Source organism: Ixodes scapularis, unplaced genomic scaffold, assembly GCF_016920785.2.
Source record: "Ixodes scapularis isolate PalLabHiFi unplaced genomic scaffold, ASM1692078v2 PGA_scaffold6__148_contigs__length_123643588, whole genome shotgun sequence".
Classification (NCBI taxonomy): Eukaryota; Metazoa; Arthropoda; class Arachnida; order Ixodida; family Ixodidae; genus Ixodes; species Ixodes scapularis.
Window position 1 is genome coordinate 111,295,579 of NW_024609881.1, and position 24,263 is coordinate 111,319,841.

Below are 24,263 nucleotides of genomic sequence, written 5' to 3' on the forward strand. Positions count from 1 at the left end.
CCATTTTGCTGTCACTTCGGCTGGAGTGGCCCCCTTATTTTTTGCCCATCTGTGTTCTCTAGATGCCGCTTGGCGTCTCGATATTGCTGCCTTAACCTCTTTATCCCACCAGCTTTTGAGCTTGCGTTTATGTTTCCTTCCTCCTTGTCTGGTTCGATATTTCTCTAATTCTCTTTTGAAAAGAGTAACTAAGTCTTCATATGTCCATCCTCTTTCCGGTAGCTTGGATACTATGTTCTCGATCCGCTTAGATACCTCCTGTAATTGTTTATCATTTAAGTTATTTCTACCCTCTTGTTTTTGATTTTGTGTTTCTGATTTTACTGTGCCAAATCTGATCTTGATTCTCTTATGGTCGCTCCCCAGACTTTTTGTGCTTTCCTCATCTATTTCCATACCTCCAAGTCTGTTGTATATCTTCCGTGACATTAAACAGTAGTCGATAGTAGAGTGTGAGTTCTTTCTCTCCCATGTTATTTTTCCATCACATTTTACCTGGGCGTTAACCAATACCAGATCAAGAGCTTCACAGAACTCCTCTAACATCCTACCTGTTGTATCCGTATGTCCATCAAAGTCTTCCAAATGTGCATTCATGTCCCCCAGGATAATTATTTCCTTGTTAGTGCCGATTTCCCTAACGTCTCCTGATATGCATGTTAAGTGTTCTGCGTTTTCCTCCCCTGCATCGCTCCCTGTTTTTAGATACACAAAACCCAGGATTGTGTCTAAACCTCCAATATTGCCTTTGATCCACATGTGTTCCCTGCAGTCCTCTCGTTCCCTTTCCCATTCCTGACCCTTCACTAAAATCCCTAATCCGCCTCCCTTGCGTTCCCCGTTGGCCCGGTTGCATCCCATCCAATGATATCCCGGTATGTGTGGTGGTTCTTCCAAATCCCTCAGATGTGTTTCTGCTAATCCATACACTGCAAAGTTTTCGCTTTCTAATTGCTCCTCAATCTCCTCCCACTTTATTCTGTTCCTGCCCCCCTGCATATTTATGAAAGCTATATTAAGTAGCTTCTTCTTCCTGTTTCTGCGTGGCTTCCTCCCACCCTCCCTGGCCACCTCCCCCAAACCCACATTGCCGCTCTCCTCTACCCCTTTGCCCTCCGGTGTCTCTCTGATGTGCCCACCCCACCTCCCCTCTCCTACGGGCCCTTCGCCTCGCTCCGGGCAGGATTCCTCGCCCTTAGAGCTTTGGGGCCTCCTAAAAAAGCCACCGCCTTCCCTGCCATCCGCCACCCAACGGCCCTCCCCACGTAGGGGCTGAAATGGATACCGGTCCCCTCAAAAGCCTTCGCTCTGTTATTGCGCACCTCCCAATTCATGTCCATCACCCCGAAACCCATCTCCCTTCCCAGTCTCCTGATGTCCCGGTTTGCGGCCACCACGGCTCTCTCGATGTGAACGCCCTGGTCCCTCACCTCTGGCACTGTGCAGACATGGATCTCTACATTGTCTGATGTCGCCCTCAACTCCATCACTCCCCTGCGCAACTGCTTCCCGACCCCTCCCCCGTTCCCTCGTAGTACATCGTTCAGTCCCCCCGCTATCACCACGAGGTTTTGGCCTTCTTTTGTCTCCCATAGTTTATCTTTCACCCCCTCAATCACCGCCCTCATTGTCTGTCCAGGCAACACCCCAATCCGGACCCTGGCGTCCCCCTTCACCCTTTCAGCTATTGCCCTCCTGCACCTTTCCATGTTGGAGTCCCCTGCTATGATCACGTTGCCCTCCATGTCCTGCCTACTCTCCACTAAAGCAGGGGCTTTGCCCTTTGACTTTTCCTCCCCTTTTCCCGTCTCTTCTCCTCCCGGCTTCAGTGCTTCTTTGTACGTCCTCCCCCCATCACTTTCTACGACCGTGTCGTTTGCTGTGATGTCCGATGGCAAAAGGACCACCTCCAGATCTGCCAACTTTTCGTTTGCCTTCGCCAGCTTGTCGTCCACTGTCTGCCTTTCACTTCTTTCCCTCTCCAGCTCTGCCTCTAACTTCACAATCCTTGCCATCAGCTCCGTGTTCTCTGCTTCCAGCCTGTCCTGTCGTGCGTTTAGGACGCACATTCTACACATGAACTCTGTCATCCCTGCCTCGTCTACGCTATCAAACCTTGTGTCCTCTATGTCCACTGACTTTTTGCAGTCACCACACTGTACGTGTGTTCCCTTCCTCTGCCCGCCAAGTTCTCCCCCGTCCACCCCTTTGTTTTCGCCCTTCTCGTCCCTGAGCCCCTCCCTAGCCTCCTTCATCTGCAGCTCCATTCTCTCTCGAGCCTCCCGCTCCTTCCCGAGTTCCCCCCTCATCATCTCCAACATCCCCTTCACCTCATCAGCATTCACGCAGATCCGGCATTGGTATTCCTTGTCCGCTGCTTCCTCCACGCTCCCGAACGGGGTTTCCATGAGGAAGCACCATCGTTCACACTTACCGCATGCCACGTTGGGCACATCCGGTTTGGCCCTGTCTGGCTTGGCCTTGTCCGGTTTTTTTGCCATTCGCGCTCCTTTCCTCCCCAAATACCTCTAAGTCCAACTGAAGAGAAGGAACAGTGTCCCTATATAATTTCAAATTAACCGACCGAGACAAAGCGCCCGCCAAAAAAATTTGAACTACACGTGTCCCGACACGTGACCCTACACTACCGCTACAATCGCTTCCCCCTACCCCTACATTCCCATTTCACCTCCCCGATGCTACTGCTCTATTGAATCTACTTTATGCTAAGCCATAAGTAGTACACTTAAAACCAAACTCAGATACAAAACAACAAATTTTCACTTAGCTTCGAGCTCCGGAATCCGCGTCCGATCCGTCCGCGTCAGAGCTCTGATGCCGATGCCGATAGCTCGTTGGATGTTGATGACACCAACCGTGGCGGGCGGCAACTTTTGCCATCTAGCGGGCGCCTGTGACGCATGTTCGGGAACGAGCAGGCAGTGAGTGGAGATGTGCGAGTTGGTACTGGTAGACGTTGAAGCAAAATATCAAACAGAGCACGAAACAACAAAGACGGGAGAGAAGCACACTGGACGAGCATTGAACTGACAACTGAGCATTTATTGAAAAACACAAAGTAAACCCCCTAAATCATCATCGTGTCAACAAATGTGTCAACACGTGTCCAAGTAGGCGATTTCTTTTAATAGAACGCAGTTGTTTCCCACCTGCTTTTTTATTTCATATGCCTCTAATAATTCCCTGGCTTTCTTACCAGCTCCTTCTCAATGATCGTGATGTTGTCGAAAAGGGGATGACACAAACAACTTCCGTGGTGCCGTGGTACGTGGCCCCCCGGTGTTGATCGAAGCGACTAATCATGCTCCCGTGCTCAGTCATTAATTAATGCACCGGCCCGTTTGTCCAATCCAGACCCTTCCACAGCCCAGCGGAATCTTATATACCACGACTATCGCATATTTAACTTTTTTTCTTCTGTGTTTAACATCGCAATGATCATGCCCCCCCCCCCCCCCCCCCTTTACTCCCCCCAGAAGCCAAGAGAAGAAAGGGAGGGTCACGTGCTCGCCCGCGCCCGTCAGCGACGTGTCTTTGGTTCCCCGGGGTCTAGGACTTTTCGGTGTGGTCTTTACGGTGCACGGACGTTTCTGTGCATAAACCTTCCGGTGTACGGACTTTTCGGTGTTTAGTCGTTTGAAATGCTGGTTATCTTTTGATTGTCCCTGAACGCGCGGCGATCGTTTGTGGGCTCTTAGGATGAATGATTTTAATCATTTCCACTACAAAGAACAACTTCTTCGTTGGTTATATTTATTAATAAAACGACTAAGACACTACCTTCGGCTTATTTGTCCCCGCTCCCACGGCTCGAGCATTGGGTGTTTCAAGGCCAGTTCGACCCCTTGTTCACGGGTGACTGTTTTTGTTCTTGTCGTCGTCTTGCAAATCTTTCGGTGGACATTCACCTGCTTAGGAATGACAATGAATGAAAGGTTAGTCAACACAGGCGAAGGTCACAGGATCGTGGAACAAGCCGAGCGCCGATTTTACGAGCTACCTAATCCAAAGGCATAATCTGATTGCGGGTGGCTTCCCGATTCCGAAATGCTATCTCGTCTCCCAGATGCACTGTAGTTAATTTTAAAAAGTTGTATTTTGTTTGCTGCCGAAACCGAAACATCATTCTCCCTTGTTTTTCACCTGAGCTCCTCGCCAACCAAGCTTGACGTCACAGGTGGACAGCGAGGCACGCAGCCGGCAATCGGGTACGCTCGCGCCCGCCTTTCTCGCGTCTAACAGCGAGAAAACCTGGGCGTTCGTGCTATTTGAAGTTGATTGATTGATTGATTGATTGATTGAACATGTTTTATTTATAAAAAAAAAGTAAAGCGCGTACGACTCTCTCTAATCAATTGTCCACTGACATCGGAGAGAGAAGGGGGTGGGGGAATAGGGTGCATAAAGTATGGCCTTAGCCTACGTGCTAAACTATGAACAAATTTAAAAAAAAGGGAGCAATCGGATTTTTGTTAAAACCGTTTTTGCAACTCGGTACGCTCAAGCCGCTGCTCGCTAGTTTCGTGATATCGCTAGTAAATCCGTTCTCTTTTTATTAGAAGATGACTGGCGAAGAAAGGTCGAAGAGTCACGCAATACATTTTTTGACAAATTGCCAAAGCACAACAGAAAATGCTCGGAATGTGGGTACAGATGCCCGACACGCTCGTTATAACCTGAAGGAACGTGCCATTTGTTTTAGATATTTTTTTAGAAAAGTTCCTGTTGCAGGCGCCAGCACGTGTAACTACTCTTGTGGCATGAATATGCTCCTTGGTGCCTAAGTAATTTAGCAAAAGATCTGTAGACCATTTTTGAAAAGCGCTTCTGATTGATTCCATTTTCAGCGTTCTTGCGTGTGGCACGTACTTTGTTCGCGCCTTCCGAAGCGACGAACATGTGCGTGCTGGACTGGGACCTAACACATGTAGTCTGTGATTCTCGTAAGCAATGCAATTTATAGAATGGAATGAACAGCATTCGTGTAGATCAGATGGCAGGTTACTGGTCATGAAGATCGTGTCAAAATGACAATCGAAAGAACTCTGCAACCACCAAGCCGAACACCAAGTAGCAATGGAATGCGTATAAAATACACAAATGCATAGAGGTTCGGGCGAGTTTGTTGCTCATGATGTACAGGGGGAAGAGCGCACCCGCAAAAGTGTCACTCGAGTTAACGCACACACACAAAAGTAAGAAACACTTACGCAGCGCTGCGTAAGTGTCTCTTTCTTTTGTGTGTGTGTTGACTCGAGTGACTGTTTTGTGGGTGTGCTGTTCCCCCTGTACACAAATACAGGGTATCACAAAAAAAAATTACAAGGTTTTCTTCACCGCAAAAACAAACTAGGCATCGCCGAACGCTCATTCTCCGCCCAAAGGTAGCGCTAGAGGTCACAACCAGATGCCAAAGTTTCAGCCCGATCCGATACCTTATTCAAAAGTTATAAGTGATTTTCTGAAAATGTCAATGGGAAAATGCAGCCCATTTTTGCCCGTTTTCGGTTTCTGGTGCAATAGAGCCCCATGTATTAAAAAATTGCGTTGGGCGCCATTTTCGCATTGAAATTTTCAGAAAATCACTTATAACTTTTGATCAAGGTATCGGATCGGGCTGAAACTTTAGCATCTGGTTGTGACCTCTAGCGCTACCTTTAGGCGGAGAATGAGCATTTGGCGATGCCTAGTTTATTTTCGGGCTTAAAAAGAGAAAAAAAAAAAACAACCTGTAAATTTTTTTTTTGTGACACCCTTTACACTTCTCACCTTCAAATAAAGAATATTTGTTTGAAGATACAATGATGCGTAAGGCACAGAAAGTATCATAAAACTTTTAATTCAAAATAAGTTAACAAAAGTTACTAAAAAAATGTGTACCCGCATTTTTTTAAAACTTTTGGAGTAGAACGCAACGCGTTCAAACACCCATCCATGAGAGCACATGGGAAGGGGGTGATTCTATATAAGTTTTTTTTTTTTTTTTTTTTTTAATTAAGCTTTGGTTTAGCACAGTTCCCATCAGCTGTAAATTTGCATGCCTCCCCTCAACGACATTACTATTTTCATGGTCAAAAAAACAATAAAAAAAACTTTTCAGCCCGATATAAAATTTCACCGCAAAAGAATAAACTAGAGACGTGTTCATCACTTCTTTTGCAGAGAATATTGCACGCCAACCATTTGACAAACCAGGCAAAGGCTCTATTGCATATTAATGGAGCTCAACACCTGCCCCATAAACCTCTGTAATAGCAGACAGGAATAGCAATATGTCGAAAGTCGTGTCTAAATTCAGACTTGAACTTTGTTTAGACGTTTCACTTCTCGTCTTCAACATATCGGCCGCGTGAGTGGAACTCCGAGAGTAGCCCGAGCTAGATTCGACACCCGAAACAGAAATAGTGTTTATAAAAAAAGTTAAAAAATCACTGAGCCAATTGCGAATAACAAATGTGACTGTGCAAAATGTCGACAATAGAGTTAAATTGTGTACTATTTTTCTCGATATTATTAGCGCTCTTCTTTGGACGGATATCGTAGTGGTCACAGCCGGCTTGAGTTTGCGCTTGCCGCTCTTGAAGCTGTTCCAGCTGCTGAAGGATACTGAGCTCGCAGCACGCGGCTATAAAGTATTCCGAGCAGAAGTGGAAATGTTTCACGTGACACTAGTTCTCTCGGCACACAGCTCGCGCAAAAGCACCTTGAAGCGTGGCTGGCCTCCATTGCTGCGGGGGGCGCATTTTGTTTCTCGCGTGCACAAAAACAAGGGTAAAAAAGAAGCTTTTTCCCGGCACTGTTTCTACAATCTATCGCGGAGCACAGATTGATACCCATTGAAAAGGAACTTTCAACACTGAAGCAGGAAAAAAAAAATAATCTCGATCGCTGGCACCTGGAAATCCACTTCGCGGCTGCCCGAGTCGCTCGTCCACCTGCCCACCCGGGACGTACGCGGGCAGGGAAAAGTAAAGATATTTCATTGTTACCAGTAGACAGTCGCCTCCTGGAACCTTCCCGGCCGGCGTTACTTGAAAATTCAATAACTTCACGGAAAATTTTTATTTTTATAAAATATTTTGGTTATCAGTTGACAAAAATTTATTGGTGCGGTCTGCAAATTTCTGGCCAAATCGAAGTCTACCGAAAAATCGGGGAAGTTCCCCTTTAACGCGAGAACGCCTAAAACGGTTAGTCAACACAGGCGAAAGTCACAGGATCGTGGAACAATCCGAGCGTCGTCTGCTTAACACGAGAATTCAAGAATATCGAGAAACTGCCAAGAGGAACGTATTGAACTTTTTCTTTCTGAGAAGACAACTGGAACACCGCGCACCTGAAGTTTTTTCTGCCATCGACGAGTTTGCCAGATGTACTGCCATCTCATCCTCTGAAAAAAGGGAACCAAATCACCTGAAGAAGCTCGCCTCTCTTCAAGCGCGTGCTAATGATTCTCAAGAATCTGACAAGATTTTTGTGAAAAATTTCCGCCACAGAAATTCATGTCTTAGCGAAAGAAAAAAAAAGTTTAATCTTACTACCACAAAACCACCTATTGCGTCAATGGCAGCAGTTGTCGAGCATGTGCCCTGCATCAAGTAGACCCCGGCATCCGTGAAGAAGCACGCCTAAAGGCTATTAGCGTGCTCTCCAATGTGCAGCGAAGATCGCGTTTAAACTACACGACAGAGGAGAAAGCAGCCATCAAGAATTTCAAGGAAGACAAGAACATTGTCATTCTGCCTGCCCGCAAGGGGAATGTGTCCGCGTTCATGGACTGTACCGACTATGACGACAAGCCCCACAAACTTCTCGCCACCACAGCGCACATGACGTTGCCAAAAGACCGAACCACTCTTTTGTCGATTTTCGGTCAATATCCGAATTCCCGAAACCTTTACCTGAGTCATATCTGCAGGAACGGGTCCCCCACCCCTGCATTTTTACGGCCTCCCGAAAATCCACAAACCCACTGTTCCACTTCGACCAATAGTGGACTTCACCACATCACAGGTACGCGCGTTATCCGCCTACCTACGTCGGTTGCTGACACACCTCACTGTGAAGATAAACACGTACGTGCACAACTCCGGCCACTTCATCGATTCATCGAGCTCACCTCCGGTCTCGAACTGCACGATGACGAAAGTCTTGTATTTTTCGACGTGGTATCTGTATTTACAAGTGTACATGTGCCTCTTGCGGTGTCTGTAGCGAGGACGGCACTGCCGTCTGACACCAAACTCTTCGAGAGGACTTGCCTTTCCATCGATGAGATTTGCCGCCTTCTGGACTTCTGCTTAACCAGCACCTATTTTTCTTTCAAAGGTTGATTCTACAAACAAACTAGTGGAACGGCAATGGGTGCGGCAATTTCCGTCACCGTGGCTAACCTCACGATGAAGGCGATCGAGCGGCAAGCCTTAGAGGAATTCGTCCCGAAACCCACCTTGTTCTTACGGTATGTCGACGATTAATTCTGTGTGGTCAAAACCAGTGCAATCAACAGCCTTCACCACAACATAAACTCCATCGAACCGGCGACACATTTTACAATTGAGCTGTAGTCCGACGGTTCTCTTCCATTCTTGGACGTGCTCACGAAGAAAAAGTCCAACCGTTTGACATTCGAAGTTTATAGAATACCGACACACACCGGCCGATACCTGAACTTTTCGTCCTACCACCTTGCAACGCACCAATCTTCTGTGGCTTCCGCACTCTTCAGGCGAGCAATTACTGTCTGCTCCACTGAAGAGGCTATTAAGAAAGGGGTCACAACGACCAAACACGACCTGAAACAGAACGGGTATGCTGCCAGGTTTTTGAACAACATGTACAAAACATTTAGACAGAATGAAACAGAAGACGCCCCTCCTCCATCCAACCGCGTATGCGTCCCGTACATCAAGGGCCCAAGCGAGACTCTCGCGCGCGTTTTACGAAAATACGGCGTCAGTGTGACACATAAACCGGTACCCACCATTGGGCGCCTGTTCTCGCTTCCAAAGGATCGCACCCCTAAAGAAAAGGCTCAGGGACTCGTCTACATGATCCCCTATGGTGACTACACCGTCTCCTACGTTGGGGAAACTAAAAACTTCCCGGGACGTCTACGCCAGAATCAGTATGACGCCAAAAAGAATAACGTGCAGGGCAGCGCGCTGGCAGAACACGTCCAGAAAGAGGGTCACACGACTGGATTCAACAACTGCTCTATTCTTGGCACGGAAAGAAACTGGCGAAGACGCCTTTTATTAGAGTCCTGGTAGACTCAGAACACCGAAAATAACGTCAACCGGTAAGCTGGGGCACTTGCAAGCGCCTACATGTCCGGTTTGCGGTGCGTCACGCGAGGCGCTACGAAACATAAAACACGTGCAGAAACAACGGCCGCTTTAAAGAAGCCAATAACACCGGGCAATTTGCAAGACGACGACAAGAACAAAAACAGTCACCCGTGAACGAGGGGCCGAATTTGAAACGAATTTGAAACGTCGGGCTCCGTATTATTTTTGGTTAGAGTTTCCCTTTCATTCATTGTCATTCCTAACCTGGTGAATGCCCACCGAAAGGTTCACTTTTTTATTCTTTGGTAGTCTTAGACTACATCAGCGACCACAAATCAATTTATTCTTACATAAAAGTTGAAACTACAAAAATTGTTCGTTCAAGAACGCGAAAAATTGGTATACGACAAAGGCAATTACGAAAAAATAAACCAAGCATTGTGTGACTATTTCTTTATTTTCTTAATTTTGATTCAAACGATATTAACGAGAATTGGAACTTATTTAAAACAATCTAGATGAACTTGTTAACATTAACATCCCGTTCAAGTACGTCAGACCTTTTTTGACGAAACCATGGTTCAATTAATATCTTAGGTTTTTCTGTAAGAAAAAGAAGAGGCTTTTCCGTGCCGCTAAACGTGATGTGCACAAAACAAAACTACGGGAGTGCAAAAGTGTGTACGCTCAGCATTGTTAACACAAAAGACCACGCTTTGCCCCAAATTTTTAGCGACTTAGGTGATGTGCCAGATGATCCGTGTGCAACTGTTTAAGGATAATTTTACAATTTTCATTTTCACTCATCTGTTTAATTTTCTCGAAAGCAACTCCTTTTCTAAAAACGCGCAGCACGGTTTCCGCCGCAACTTCTCGTGTAAAACGCAGCTCCTATTTCTTACTAATGACCTTCACCTAAACCTTGACGGGCGGCGGAGAAAAGCTCACCGGAGAAAAGCTCACCGCAAAACCGGCAGATGCGGAGAAAAGCTCACCGGCCTTTGAGCGGATGCGGAGGAAAGCTCACCGATTATTTTTTTTTTTTTTAACTTAGCGGAATCTGCGTTAAACGTGCCAATTTAACAGAATTCGCATTCGTCGCTTCATTAAAAATATGTCCCTTTCTGTAATATTCTTGAAGTCCATTGGGCATATTTTCTAATTCCTCGAGAATTAGTAATCACCCATTTTGTTTATTAATGAAGCCGCAAGAATAAAATCAGAACTTCGTAGACCGGTAAAAAACGCAACATTTTATTGAAAGCTGACGGCTACGTTGTTTTCTTTCTGTTAATTTCACTAACAAACCTTTAGTTGCGAGAACAGCTCCGTCCTGTCGTGTTTGTTGTCTTCACTCCGTCGTCGTCCTTTGAGCGGTTTTCATCATGCGTAAAGTTTACCAACTCGCCCTATTCGCTACCATACAGAAGACGACTTCTTATATAGGTCACGAGTAACAATGGTGCCAGTGTGCAGCTCTAAAAATCATGGGTGGCTCACCGTAGAAGGGCACTATCACAAAAAGGAAACGTGTCGAAACACCAGCACGAACGGCTAGAAAACGTGCATGTGCGTGGAAGAAATGAGCCTCGATATATTGCTGACTGTTTTATCCTGTTTTCAAAGGTTAGCAAAAGCTTGAAAGAGAATTTCAGGCACCACGATGTTGCGCATACACTTTCGGATTTTCGTCATTTGCAGTTTTGATTTTTAGGTTTTAGGCAGACGTTATTAAGTTTTCGAACTTCTTCCTGTTCTTCAAGTTTATAAAATTTTCAGTTAGGCTTTCGTTGCTTAGAGAGTTACCTACAGAAAACACTCGCCCGCAATTTTTGATTTGGGAGCAATATACCCAATAAGCTTAACAAATATTACAAAAAGAACATTTTATTTTTTACAAAGCTGGCGAATTTTAATGATAATAAATTGATATATGTTACGCATGGTCCAACAGCCTCCATATAAAAAGAGGAAGAAAAATCGGTGAGCTTTTCTCCGCATACGCTCAATGGCCGGTGAGCTTTTCTCCGGTGAGCTTTTCTCCGGTGAGCTTTTCTCCGGGATTCAACCTTGACACCGGCTACCCCGCTATTGTTGTATTTCTGGATTTTGCCAAAGCCTTTGACAACGTGCCACATAACCTCCTTCTGCTGAAACTTCCTGTACTAAATATTTACCATAATATACTAAAATGGATCGAATCATTCCTTTTGCAACGTCGTCAGTTTGTGCTAACCATACCAAATCCTCTCTGTGTTCTGTTTTTTTCTGGTGTTCTGGTGTCCTCTGAAGGACAGTACTAGGCCAATACTCTTCTTAATACATATTAATGACCTTCCTCTCAACATCGCTTTCATTTTGCTACTTTTTGCCGATGACTGTGTAATCTACCGTAAGATAACTTCTACTGATGATATTGTAACGCTTCAGGACGACCTCTCTAAAATTTCTGAATGGTGTAAAACATGACGCATGTCCTTAAATCCTAACAAATGTCAATGCGTGCGCTTTTCTAATTTAGGCTTGCATCTCACACCTAATCTATCATGGCATACTCATGATAAAACAATTATATCCTCTGCTAACCGCTCTCTGGGCTACATTCACCGAAATTTAGAACCTCACCTGAAAACCTAAGACGTATTTTGTACACCACTATCGTCCGGTCTAAATTAGAACATGCGTCCTCCATCTGGCATCCTCATCAGAACAATTTAACAGACTTCATTAAATTCATTCACAACCGTGCTGCTCACTTTATTTTAATGACTACTATCCCACCTCCAGTATTTCGTCAATGAAGTATCGTCTTACCCTTTCTCTACCCTCCCCCCGCCGTCAAATTTCCCGTCTTTCTCTTCTTCACGAAGTCTTTTACACACCTTTCTTGAAAATGTCTCCTCTAGACCCACTTACCTACATATCATCAAGACTGGACCATTCATGCAGGATCGCCCGTCCCAAGTCATCAAATCAAGCACACCAGTATCCCCTCACCCTTGAAGCAGTTGCGGGCTGGAATGACTTCCCGGACGTCATAGTTACCATACCCGACTCCAAGCGATCCCCACTGCTCCTTCAAAACCGCCCTGTACTAACCCACTGCCCTCTATAACGCCCCCGAGGCATTGAGGGCGTGAATAAATGAACAAATAAATACATTCCGAAAATATACTTACTTGCGGTAGCTCATTTCGACCCGAGTTTTCTTGTTGAAGCCCCGACCAGGGCGCCCCTAGCGGCAGACATATCAATTTCATCGGTAGGCCCTTTTCAGCCGCTGCACTCAGATAATAATAATAATCCCCCCAATCTTTGTCTACATTTCTGTTTGGTGAGCCAACATAAGTAATTGTATATTGTTTATTTTGTCCGTGACAGATATTGCTTACTGCTTTTGCCAATGGCAGTGTGTTTTTGATATTTGAAAGTTCTTGCCGATTGCTTTTTTTTTTGTTTTGTCAGTTTTATTTTTGTTTGCTTTGCCCCTCCCCTCTACAATGCTTCGGCGCTTGAGGGTATGTACAATAAATAAATAATAATAATAATAATAATAATAATAATAGTTTATTTGCACATACTGGAAGGGCACATGTGGTGGTGTGGGGGCTGGGCAGATAGATGAAAACCCTTACGCAGAGTGCCTGCCAGCCCGCCACCAGATGTGAAAAAAAAGACTATATATGTACAAAGTGTACACACTACAGAAAGTGCATAAAAAGGAAAGAAAAGAAGGGGAGAAACAAGTATCACATTCTGACGAGGATGCCAGCTGCATCCCATACATCCTGGCCAGCTCTCGTGACTCTGCCCCTCTCGACGGCAATGGGCTGCGCACGCTGAGCGGGATTTACGTTCGCGCAAGTATTGCGTCACGGAACAAGCTCGCGGAATTTGTAAGAACCTTAAATCCCGTCGTAATAATGACGGGCGCACTAGGCCCGCGCAATTCGTCACAATTTCTTCCCGACGAACAATCAGAGAGGCTGTATTATGGTGCCTGGAGCACGTCTCCGACTGGTGTGTCTACCGCGTCCAAAAAAGTAGTCCCTCGATTTCCACCTGGTGACGTGATAAAAGTGTCACGCTGTCGCCGGTCGCGATCGCGATTGTACCGATACCTTTCGTGTATCGGTACAATGCTTTACCTTGGTCACCTGCAACCCGAGCGGCGCTGTGAACTAAGTGAAATAAATACTGTTAATATTACTATTACTATTATTTCTCACCTGGCTTGGACATCAGATTTAATGCACAGGCCTGCGATGCCAAAAGTTAAACTAGGCGCCATAACTCCCTTCCAAATTTACGTAATACGTCATACCTGTTAGAATTCCACAAAACTATATTCTACATTACAGCTGAATTAATGTTGCGCTTACCAGTAACCTATTTTTCATGCTCGCTGACATAATCCTCACTGTCATGAATCCATACATCTATAGGTACTTATATTTATCTATTGTCTTAACCACGAAATCTTGTATTTTGAGTTCTTCCTTTTCGTCATCATTAAAAATAATGAATGTGCACTTATCCTTACTAAATTCTAGACCTAACCTTTTCCCCTTGGTACCACATATATATTCATTAATTCCTTCGGTAGGCATAGGGTGAAGCCCTTTACAGTAGAGTATCAAGTGCCCAGCAGTCTCGTCCTCCTCTCCACAAGCAGTGCACACTGTATCCATTTCCCGGTATTTTGCTCTGTATGTTCAGGTTCGCAGAACACCCATCCTCGCCTCAAACAACGAGCTTGCCCTAGAATTGTCATAAATGCTTTCTTGGGCAATAACTGTTTTGTTTAATCTATAGCTTTCCAGAGCCGTCTTTGTCTGCATTCCCTCTAGCCACCGATCTCTTTCTGTGGCCTTAACTTTCTCCTTAACTGAGACCTGCTCTTCCATAACTCCACTATAGCCTAAACACTTTCCTCTTAATTTCCTAGCGCGCTGTCTTTACTTTGTGTCTCTACTCCTCATGTATAAATAGCTGAAAACCTTTCGTGCCCATTGCTCCCCATCCATTTGCCTCAACCGATCCTCAAATTCTATCTTGCTCACCGCTTCCCTGCTCTCAAATGACGCCCATCCCATGTATCCTTGAACTCCCTGGTTTGGCGTTTTGCAGTGTGCCCCCAAAGCCAGCCTACCTACTCCGCGCTGTTTTATTTCTAGTCTCGCATGCACTTCGGATTTCATGCATAGCACTACGTTTCCAAAAGTCAAGCCAGGCACCATGACCCCTTTCCAAATCTCTCTCACCACCTCATACCTGTTGTAATTCCAAAGTGCTCTATTTTTCATTACAGCTGCATTTCTGTTGCCCTTACCTATTATATACTTTTCATGCTCACTGAGATATTCTGCACCATCACATATCCATACTCCTAGATACTTGTATTTACTAGCTCTCTCAACTGTAATATTCTGTATCTTCAGCCTCTCAACTTCATCATCGTTAAAAATCATGACTGCTGATTTTTCACTACTGAATTCTAAACCTAATTCCTCTCTTTTACCACAGATGCTTATTAATTCCTGCAACTCTGTCCTGTTGTTAGCCATTAGTACGATATCATCTGCATGCATCAATCCCGGTAAGGATTGCTGAATTTTTTGGCCTAGCTTACTGCACGAAAGGTCGACTCGAAGCCCACTCTTCTCTAGTCTATCCTCCAATCCTCTCGGATACAACATAGAACAACATCGATTCAAGCAGCGCCACCTAGCGTCGCCACGCGTGCGTCTTGCAACGTCTCACAACGACGGCAATGTATAGCACGCGTCAACGCCAAGACACACGCGTCTGCCGCCTTGCGGACGGCACACTTGTAGAGTTTCAACATTTTTTGCATAGAAGACAAGGCCTGGGCATGACGCCATTGTTAGTGGACCCCCGACCGACCCGCCCCATGCGTGCTAGAGTCACGTTTGTTTTGTGAGACAATCAATGACGCAAGCTAGGCTGCGCCGCGTAGATCCACTATATAGTGATTAATTTTTCTTTTTTTCTGCGGGGGGAGTGGGGGGGGGGGGGGGGGGGAGGTCCGGAAGCTCAAGCATTGTCTTTTAGTTGGTGTTGGCTTGGTGCGCCTGACAAAATGAGCAGGCCTATCCTTAGGTGGTATTGCTGGTGTTGATCTGGCCGGACATGTCATACATCTGACATCGCATCCAAGAGGACACATGGAAGAGACCCATCGTTTGGAAAGTGTCGTTTATTGCTCATTCAGCGGCCCTCTCGGCGCGACCTCGCAGCGGTCGGCCGGGGGAGGGCCTCGGGAATCGCAGGGAAGCCGGGTCGGAGTTTCGGAAAGAGACGGGAAAGGGGCTCGACGGGAAAGCTCAGGTCCTCAGGGGCGTGCCTACGCCGGGGGACATGGCGCGGCCCACGGACGCGGAGCTGCGGTTCTTGGCGCGCAGCTTGGCCAGCGTGTTCTCGGCCATGTCGGCGCGCTCCTCCGCATCTTCCAGCTCCTGCTGGACTTTGCGGAACTTGGCCAGGTTCAGGGCGGCGATCTCCTCGGCCTCCTCGATCTGGCGCTTGTACGTCTTGATCTTCTGCTGCAGCTTGTCGACCAGGTCCTGCATGCGCTCGTGGTTCTTGCGGTCCTCCTCGGCCTGGAACTGCAGTTCCTTGATGCGGCGCTCTCCCTTGCGGAAGTTCTTGGCGGCGTCGCCGTGGCGGCGCTGCTCGTTCTCCAGCTCGTTCTCGAGCTCGCGGACCTTCTGCTCGAGCTTCTGGATGATCTTCTTGCCTCCCTTGAGCGCGGCGGCTTCGGCCTCGTCCAGGCGCACCTGGAGTTCCTTCATCTGCTGCTCCAGGCTCTTGCGGAGCTTCTCCTGCTGCAGGGCGTGGTCCTGCTCGGCGCGGAGTTCGTCGGCGAGCCGGGCGGCGTCCACCATCGCCTTCTTGGCCTTCTCCTCGGACTGCTTGGCCTCGTTGAGAACCTCGTCCAGGTCAGCCTGTGGAAGAGACGAGGAAGGCGGAAGGTGATTAGTGTTTCACAAGTACCGATGGTGGGAATTGTCATGACGATGAACTCATTTCTCCTCGGAGTAGGAGACCGCACTACACAGTGCTTATCTTGTAGAGTAAATATTTCGCAAAATCGAATGTGTTTTTTCTCTGCAAGAACAATTAGGAATGGCCACCAGCATGGCGCTATGACGTGATATAAGCCGCTATTGTGGCGGCCTTGCTACCGAGCTCGTACCTTCTGCAGCTTTTTTCACCGCTTAGTTTCCTTTTCGAACAAGTACAAATAGAAACGACTACCAATATATAGCGACGACGTCACGTGCAAGCCATGTAGAGCGAGCCTACTAAATAGCTACTATTATACGTTGAGATGGAACTTGAAGTGTAATTAAGAGGCACACGCTTAACGTACCCCACGGAAGATGAAGACCTCGTTGAAAAATGTATTTTTGGTTATTTTGTACGCTGGCTTAATTAAATATTCACGTGAGGGAAATTAACTCTCTGGAGCAGGCTGAAGAAAGTATGGGAACAACTTGATTTTTAAAAAAAAGTTTTGATGGCTACGCATGGCTATCTTAGGATATAGGACGACAGAGCAAAAATGTTTTGGGGAAGTGGCCTACTTGACGACGGTTGCACGTTAAAGACCCCAGGCTAACGGTTGTACTGCACTGACTAAATTGCTCATCTACAGTGGGTAACAATGTCGCCATGTTCAGGCAGACTAACCTTCTGCTGTATAAACAACTAACGACCAATTTTACTTTTTGGCTATATTTAACTGCGTGCTCTGTTTGAAAAAAAAAGGTAGGTCCGTGGCGCTGGACGCGAACGAGAGCTGTGCCCACCTGGAGTGCCTGCATCTCTCCCTCGAGCTTCCTCTTGGCGACGGACAGGGAGGCGGTGTTGGCCGAGAGCTCGTTCACTTGCTCGTGCATCTCGCTCAGCTCAGCCTCGCCGGCTCGCCTGGCGCGGTCCGACTGTTCCAGCAGCTGGCGGCTCTCTTCCAACTCGCCGTGCATGGCGTTGCAGCGGCGTTCAGCAGAGGCGTACTGCTCACGGGCCTCGTCCCGGGCACGCTGCTCTTCCTCCAGTGCTCCTTGCAGATCCTGCCGGGACCAGAAGGAAGAGAACACTTTAGTATGAATGGGCTGCGGAGGCCGCCGGGGCTCAAGGGCTCCCGGTCGCCTGATTCCATCATTTTTCCCTTCTGAATGTACGAATAAAGTTTTCAACAACAACAACATACTAATCATGAACGAACGAAGACAAATTGCGTGATTGTCAACATATATACTCAGTTATCTCAAGGACTGAAGAAGTACCTGACATGCCCGGAGCGTTTCTTTTAGCTACGATCTACTTAGAGGATCTTTCAATAAATAAAATTATATATTCTTTGATCATATTATTCGCAAAAGCTTTTTTTATGAATTGTTTACGTATGTAATTCTATTTAGAATAATTGTTTTTCAATTAAGTTCAATTGTTCTCGGTAAGCATAAGGGGGAAAACCACAGTCATTACGAGTTACTCATGTAGTCGTGTGTAAAACCAGCGTAGACGTAGGGCAATTAATGAATTGGACGTTCAAAAACTACTATTACAATTAACGATGCTCAACTTAATTTTTAATAAAAGTAAAAATGGTATTGTGGTAGCGAGCTGTGAAGAAAAATTCAACGGCAAGTGATGCTAGAGAGACAGATCCATGAATCCATCAGTGGACAGATTAAGTAAAGCATTGAGCTCTTCACACAGCTTTGTTGGAGCCATGGCGACTAGAGTTCGCATTCGAGTACTTTTGTTTGGTCAAGTGGTCGTGCAAACCAAGCACCTCGTCAGTGGTGCGAGGGCTACGCTCTCGTGTCGCTGTGCATAAACTGTTGCTGTGCATCAACTCGTAAGCGAAGAGAAGGATCGACTGACCTTGACGTTCTGCTGGTACTTCTTGAGGTTCTTCTGTGCCTCGGCGTTGGCCTTGTTGGCGTGGTCGAGCGCGATCTCGAGCTCGTTGATGTCGCTCTCGAGCTTTTTCTTGAGGCGGAGGGCCTCTGCCTTGCCCTTGGCCTCGGCTTCCAGGCTGGCCTGCATCGAGTCCAGGGCACGCTGGTGGTTCTTGCGCGTGTTCTCGAACTCCTCCTCCTTCTCTTGGATGCGCCTGTCGATCTCCTGGCGCACCTGGGAAAGCTCCAGCTGGGCGCGGAGTACCTGGAAACCGAGAACACCAGACACTTCTGGAGGCACTGGCAGTAAAACGCACGTATGTTTTCGGACACCCTTCACGCAGAAGCGTGTCCTTGATTTGTAGATTCAAATCTGAATGCGTCTTGCGCTGCGCTATTTTACCAAATTTATTTTGCTTGAGATCAGCAGTCTTCAGAAAAAAGTGGTAACTTGCACAATTGTGCGCCTTTCTATAAATAGTGACGTAGGTTTTCATGCGTGTTATCGACAAAGGAAGCTGAGAGCTGCACGTATACGTTAGGGTCGAGCATCATTTGTAAAGCAGCATCTTGAGTTTAAAGGGCATGAGTTTAAAAGGCAGTTTAAAGGCCAATAAAGAGTGATAAAGTAAGGCACGGTATGCCGGTTTGTCCGTCCCCGTGTCCATGCATTCAGTAAAGCCAAATATAATATTTCAGCTAAACAATGTCTGTTCGTTTCTTGCTGTTTTCCTGTGATGATATCTAAAATTAAGATAAAGACAATTATTTTTTTTCCTCTCACCTTGTTCTCCTCCTGCTCGAGAGCGGCCTCAGCCTCCTCGAGCGCTGCCTGGAGTTCCTCCTTTTCCATCTCGAGCCTCTTGCGGGACTTCTCGAGCTCGTGCACGCTGCGTCCGCCCTCGCCCAGTTGGTCCATGAGGTCCTTCACTTCGTCCTGGAGGTTCTTGTTTTCCCGCTTCACGGACTCGTAGTGCTCCTGGCTCTCCTCGTACGCGGCGCGAAGCTTGAATACTTCGGTCGAGTAGTTGCGGCACTCCTTCTGGGACGCGTCCAGCTCGGCGGCCAGGTCGTCCACCTTGGCCTTCCACTCGGCGATGACCTGCGGTCATTACTATGGTTGCAGACACTATGGTTCGTAAAAGAACGCGTACGTCTAACCTTGCAGCCCCCCCCCCCCCCTCCCCCGCCTTAAAGACAGAAGCACAAACTCGAGATCTAACAGCATCGCGCTCTTCGTGTCTCCCAGTTGGTGCCCTCTCACACCAAGTAATGAACAACTAACCCCTTCCTATCTCTCTACCTCTCCTTTATTTTATCCCCTCCGTTTTCTCCAAAATAGTATGGCGAAAAAGGTCTCTCCTGGTTGATAGAATAAGCAGTTGCATATTTCTTCTTGTAAACAATAAACTTCAGTGAGGGTGTAGTAGCGTTAGACCGTTTAACCAGCTCGCTTCAGTGGCTTGAACGGCTCAATGGCTTGGGCGGTTTAATGGCTTGAATGGACCCATGGTTGGAACTGTCCAGTCATTTACCAGAGTGCAACGGTTCGTTTCAACTCTGATATTGAAAAACGTAATAATGAACTAATTAAATATAACAATAATTCGAAACAATCTGGATAGCTCGAGCGCGTTAATAGCATACTGGCCCAACCTAAGGGATGATTTAGAAGTCGGAGCTTTCCAAGCCTCCGTCTGGTGCATATGTCACTCGCCTTGTCGAAGGACTTCTGGCGCTTCTCTAGGGAGGAGGCCAGGGCGTTGGCCTTGTCGACTTCTATGGACATGTCTTCGAGTTCGCCTTGCAGGTGAGATTTGGTCTTCTCGAGTCCGCTGCACTTGGCGTTCAGCTGCTCCATGGCCTCCTCAGCCTCTTGCAGCTTGCCGTGCAGCTTCCTCCTGCACATTAGGATGCGCTGTTAGGACTTGGATCTATTGGGTGCCGGAAATATAATCAGGAGTATCACACTCAGCTTCATTTTGGTACGTATCTCTGGCCGTTGGGTAAATAAAGTTCGACGTAGTTAAGGTTTTTGGAGATCATATCTGAATTTGTATTCTTGCGCGTCAGGCGTCAGCCACATTTATGCTCCATCTCGTAAGTCATGTGCAACGCCGTGGAAGGGACAAGCGGCGACGAGCGTTGCTACGAAAAATGATGCTTACGAACACTTATGAGTGAGAAATTTCCAAATCCACATGCTCGTACTTGGGACTCCCAAACGCGCTGTACTTTATTTTTTGTTTTGTTCTACTGAATGTTGTGTTCAGAAAATGTCCTCCACTTGTAAAAGTCATTTTGTTTGGTGTATGTTCTAGAACTTATTCTCACAGCTTCTAAACATGCTAAGTAAAATATGCTTTTCATTGTACTCTTGAAGTACTCAGATTGCTTATTATTTTCCGCTAGTACGTAATCGAACTTTCAAATCTATTCTTTGTAGGCGTACATGCCATATACGACATAAATTAGGCAGTTATTCTAGCATTCCCGTAGCTTTGTTCCGGTATTGATAATTTTATCGTCGGTATATTTCACCGCATGCGTACCGCTGAAACAAACCCTCCCCCCCCCCCCCATCTTGAAAAAAACAAAAAAAAACAACAACAAAAAAAAAACGTCGGGCCCGTGCGCACTCACTTGGCCTCCTCGAGTTCCTCCAGACGTGCCAGACCCTCGCTTTCGTACTTGGACCTCCAGAGCTGCGCCTCGGCGTTGGCCTTGCTCAGCTGCCTCTGGAAGTCGGCCTTGGCCTCCTGTTCCTCCTCCACGCTCTCGCGCAGGTTGTCCAGATCGTGCTCCAGGTTGCGGTACTTGCCCAGGATGGCTGCACGCTCCTGCGGTCGCCCAGGAGGACACGGAGAAGAACGTCGATGAGTCAATCATCCACCATAATGACATCGAGGACTTTATTTGGAAGGACAGTGGCTTCATAGGGGGACTCCTTCCTCCGTCACGTAGTTTCGGACTTGGGATAAGATTTTTACTAATCATGAGCCAACGCCAATATGTCGATTTGACATACATTACCCACAAGAAAACGTCCGACAACATTTTAGCGCACACGGCCAGCCTATATACCTTTATGTCACATAGACATCGAAACATGTTAGAGCACATGAATAGCCCAAACGCTAGCGTTACACTCTAGAAGACACCGTTCTTGAAAGGTTCTTCGACGCCCCAAGAACTCTTTCAGTTCGTGAAGAACGGTTTCCTTCGAATAAAAAAAGGAGCTAAAAAAAAAAACCGCGTACAGTTTTTTTTTTTTTACGAAGAACCTTTTTAGAGGGTGCAAAATATGAACAAGCCGAAGAACCCCAAGAGTTCTTTTACGACTAGGTTTTTCAGAGTGTAGGTATGCATTGGATAACACGAGATTAGTGAAATCATTATCCCTGCCTATGCTTCATCTCAATTCATTGTATCAGTGCTCGCTTCATCTTTTCACATTACCCGTATAGTTATTGTTTCGTTCGTAACCCTAAACTAGAACAAAAGCTAGAAGCAACATGAATGCCTGCCTAGACACGGGTTCATAGCACTACAAGTCGTTACCTAAATGGTGACCCTTGTTTGGGACAAACTAGAACAACAGGCGCTAAATTCCGGCGAATTTCTGGTATCGTTTTGTGGAAACCCCGTGTCAAGAAGCACAGTTAACCAATAATCAGTCCAGCCCCCAAACGCCGGTAAAAGTACGCCAGTAAAAAGAAACGTGCGGATCTTGCGCCGACTCACCCTGGCCTCTTCGTCGGCCATGCGCTTGGCTTCCTCGAGCTGGGTGGCGAGCGAAGCCTTGATCTTGTTGAGCTGGGCGACCTGAGACTCGGACTCCTCGAGTTGCCTCTGTAGCTCGCTGTTCTCGACGGCCAGCTTCTTCTTGCCGCCGTCCAGGTCGTTCAGAGTTCTGTTCATCTCGTCCACCTTGAACTGAGCGTCGGCCAGCTGAACTTCGAGTTGTTTCACCTGCTTCTCGGCGTTGGCCTGATGACGTCACGAGGAGGTTGCGTGTAAAAAAAGACGTGTAAGGGCAGATCGAAGCTGAAAGCTGGCTTTTGTTGAGATGGTGGAAATGATTTATCTTTCTGAGTTGCCACAGGACGCGTGGACCATTACAATAAACCATGTGAACAACTGTTTTCATTTTTTTTTTTTTAAATTGAGTTGAACACACGGTGCTAAAGGGTGGCCGACTGCAACCAGCAGAAATAGCTGTCTGGTTGGGCAGCTCGTCCCACGGAACTGTTTTTGGATGGTCACTGTGGCCTCAGAATTTATTTCTGTTATTGTCAATGTTTAAATGATTGATTTATGATAATACATTTTTGAAAATAGCTTTGGTACAATCACGAACACTAATTATAACCTTAGACTTGAAGCGGTCTGGCGCGAAATTAATCTCTCATTGCAGTTGAAAAGCTTTTTAACAGCTTGAAAATGCTCGAAGATAAAATTCAAGATACGATTGATCTGCTACTTTTTCATCAAAAATCTGCACGAAGGGGAAAAAATGTGCAACCGAATATGCAAAAACGTGTGCATAAAAATGTCGAGAACCAGCACTACCATCAAAACAAGACAAAATCACAAAACAGAACTCGAAGGCAGTTGAGTGCAGGAAAAAAAAAAAGAAAAGAGACAAAAACAGGAGGGGTGGTTCTTCAAAAAGCCCAAACACATGCTTCAAAAGCACGGGGAAAAAAGGGTTGGTGCACATTCAAAAAAGGGTCTCAATCGTGTGGTCGAAAAAGATGCAATGGCTTCTCCAGGAATAGTCTACAGAGGCCGACAGCCTATGAAACCAAGGACGTGTCTGGTTTCATTTTGCGATCGACTAATCAATGTACTCCATGTGACTGGCAACGCAGTAAAAAGGTAACTGCGCCAATCTCACGTCTCGCGTTTTGTAAGCTGTCGGTAACATGCTCCGTTTTGCTCTTAGATGACACCACAGACGAAGTTACGTTTTGACTAAACAAATCACCTCTCAAGCTTTAATTACGTCACCAGGTTTCATACCTGCGAACATCTGATTTTCTTAAAAGTCCCGGGCTGCCAGTCAAGCGCCCTAATCAACTGTTGATATGAAGTCGTAAAGTTTCCTAGAATTGCAGAGTTATGGTGCCGTCTGGTGGAGTAATAGACCGATCTCAATCAGGGACGGACGGTGGTATTTACAAAGAGGGGGGGGGGGGGGGGGGGAAGAGTGGGGGGTCAGGTGTTGGTCAGAAGATGATATGTTTAAGAACCCCCCCCCCCCCCCTCTTTGAATCCGCCACTGATCTCACTAAGCTTTCGGTGCATGCGTGATGCCGCCATAACTTTAGTTCACATAATGCAGACGGCACTGCACGAGAGGGCCCAAGCCCTCTCGTGCTCTACCCGCGCAGAGCTCCAGTGAGATCGTCGCACGTGCAGAAATACTAAGGTTCCTTCGAAGCATTGCGGCAGTGGTGGCGTAGTCAAACTGGCTGGTGAGATTTGTCTTTTGGACCAAATTACGCTAGGATTCTGGGTTAAGGGCGCAGTTTGATGGTCAGAACTGAATCGGCATACTTAGGCCTAACCAGCTATACGCTATTTGAACGCAGATAACGCCAACACGTGTCATCAAGCTAACATTTGATTGGTCCTGCTAATACGTATTATCCGCTCTGTTGTCATCTTAGGGCTGAGCAGAGCACGTCCGTGGCGGTTTTTCGGGAGGGGTACCTGTGCTTTGTTGCTGTGGTCCAGGAGGGATTGGAGGTCGGACACTTCGGCGGACATGGTGGCGCGCTCCTTCTCAACTCTAGAGAGCGCATTCGGGATGCAGGGGAAGAAGAGAAGAGAGGGAGAGGGGGAAAAACCAACGGCAAGCCAGGGTTCAGTTTCGGGAGGCTAGGACTAACGCACTAGGGCCAAAGAAATGGACATTCAGAGGTGTCTTTGTGTGGAAATGGATGCCCGTTATGTATTCGCTTGAATAACTTAGTTATAATGAACTTACTTTGATTTAAGTTATATTCAATAC

At 46.7% G+C, this 24,263-nt stretch overlaps 2 protein-coding genes across 4 annotated transcripts in view; both read right to left on the minus strand.

Annotated features, from left to right (window-relative positions):
- Window positions 1–1,041: 1,041 nt before the first annotated feature.
- Window positions 1,042–2,509, minus strand: LOC120841676. The gene has a single exon (XM_040212620.3). It carries the CDS (start codon window positions 2,499–2,501, stop codon window positions 1,155–1,157), a length of 1,347 nt encoding a protein of 448 aa, XP_040068554.1. The 5' UTR covers window positions 2,502–2,509; the 3' UTR covers window positions 1,042–1,154.
- A 13,007-nt stretch (window positions 2,510–15,516) lies between these two features.
- LOC8053920 (myosin heavy chain, muscle) overlaps window positions 15,517–24,263 on the minus strand; it is a 66,099-nt gene continuing 57,352 nt past the window's right edge. For all 3 annotated transcript variants that reach the window (XM_029978171.4, XM_029978172.3, XM_040501722.2), the window contains exons 25-32: window positions 23,963–24,041; window positions 21,989–22,234; window positions 20,888–21,084; window positions 19,962–20,145; window positions 19,029–19,346; window positions 18,228–18,509; window positions 17,147–17,407; window positions 15,517–16,279 (exon numbers count right to left, since the gene is read on the minus strand). In XM_029978171.4, coding sequence (XP_029834031.1) covers window positions 15,659–16,279; window positions 17,147–17,407; window positions 18,228–18,509; window positions 19,029–19,346; window positions 19,962–20,145; window positions 20,888–21,084; window positions 21,989–22,234; window positions 23,963–24,041 — 2,188 coding nt within the window. In that variant the 3' untranslated portion in view covers window positions 15,517–15,658. The remainder of the gene's footprint in view (window positions 16,280–17,146; window positions 17,408–18,227; window positions 18,510–19,028; window positions 19,347–19,961; window positions 20,146–20,887; window positions 21,085–21,988; window positions 22,235–23,962; window positions 24,042–24,263) is intronic.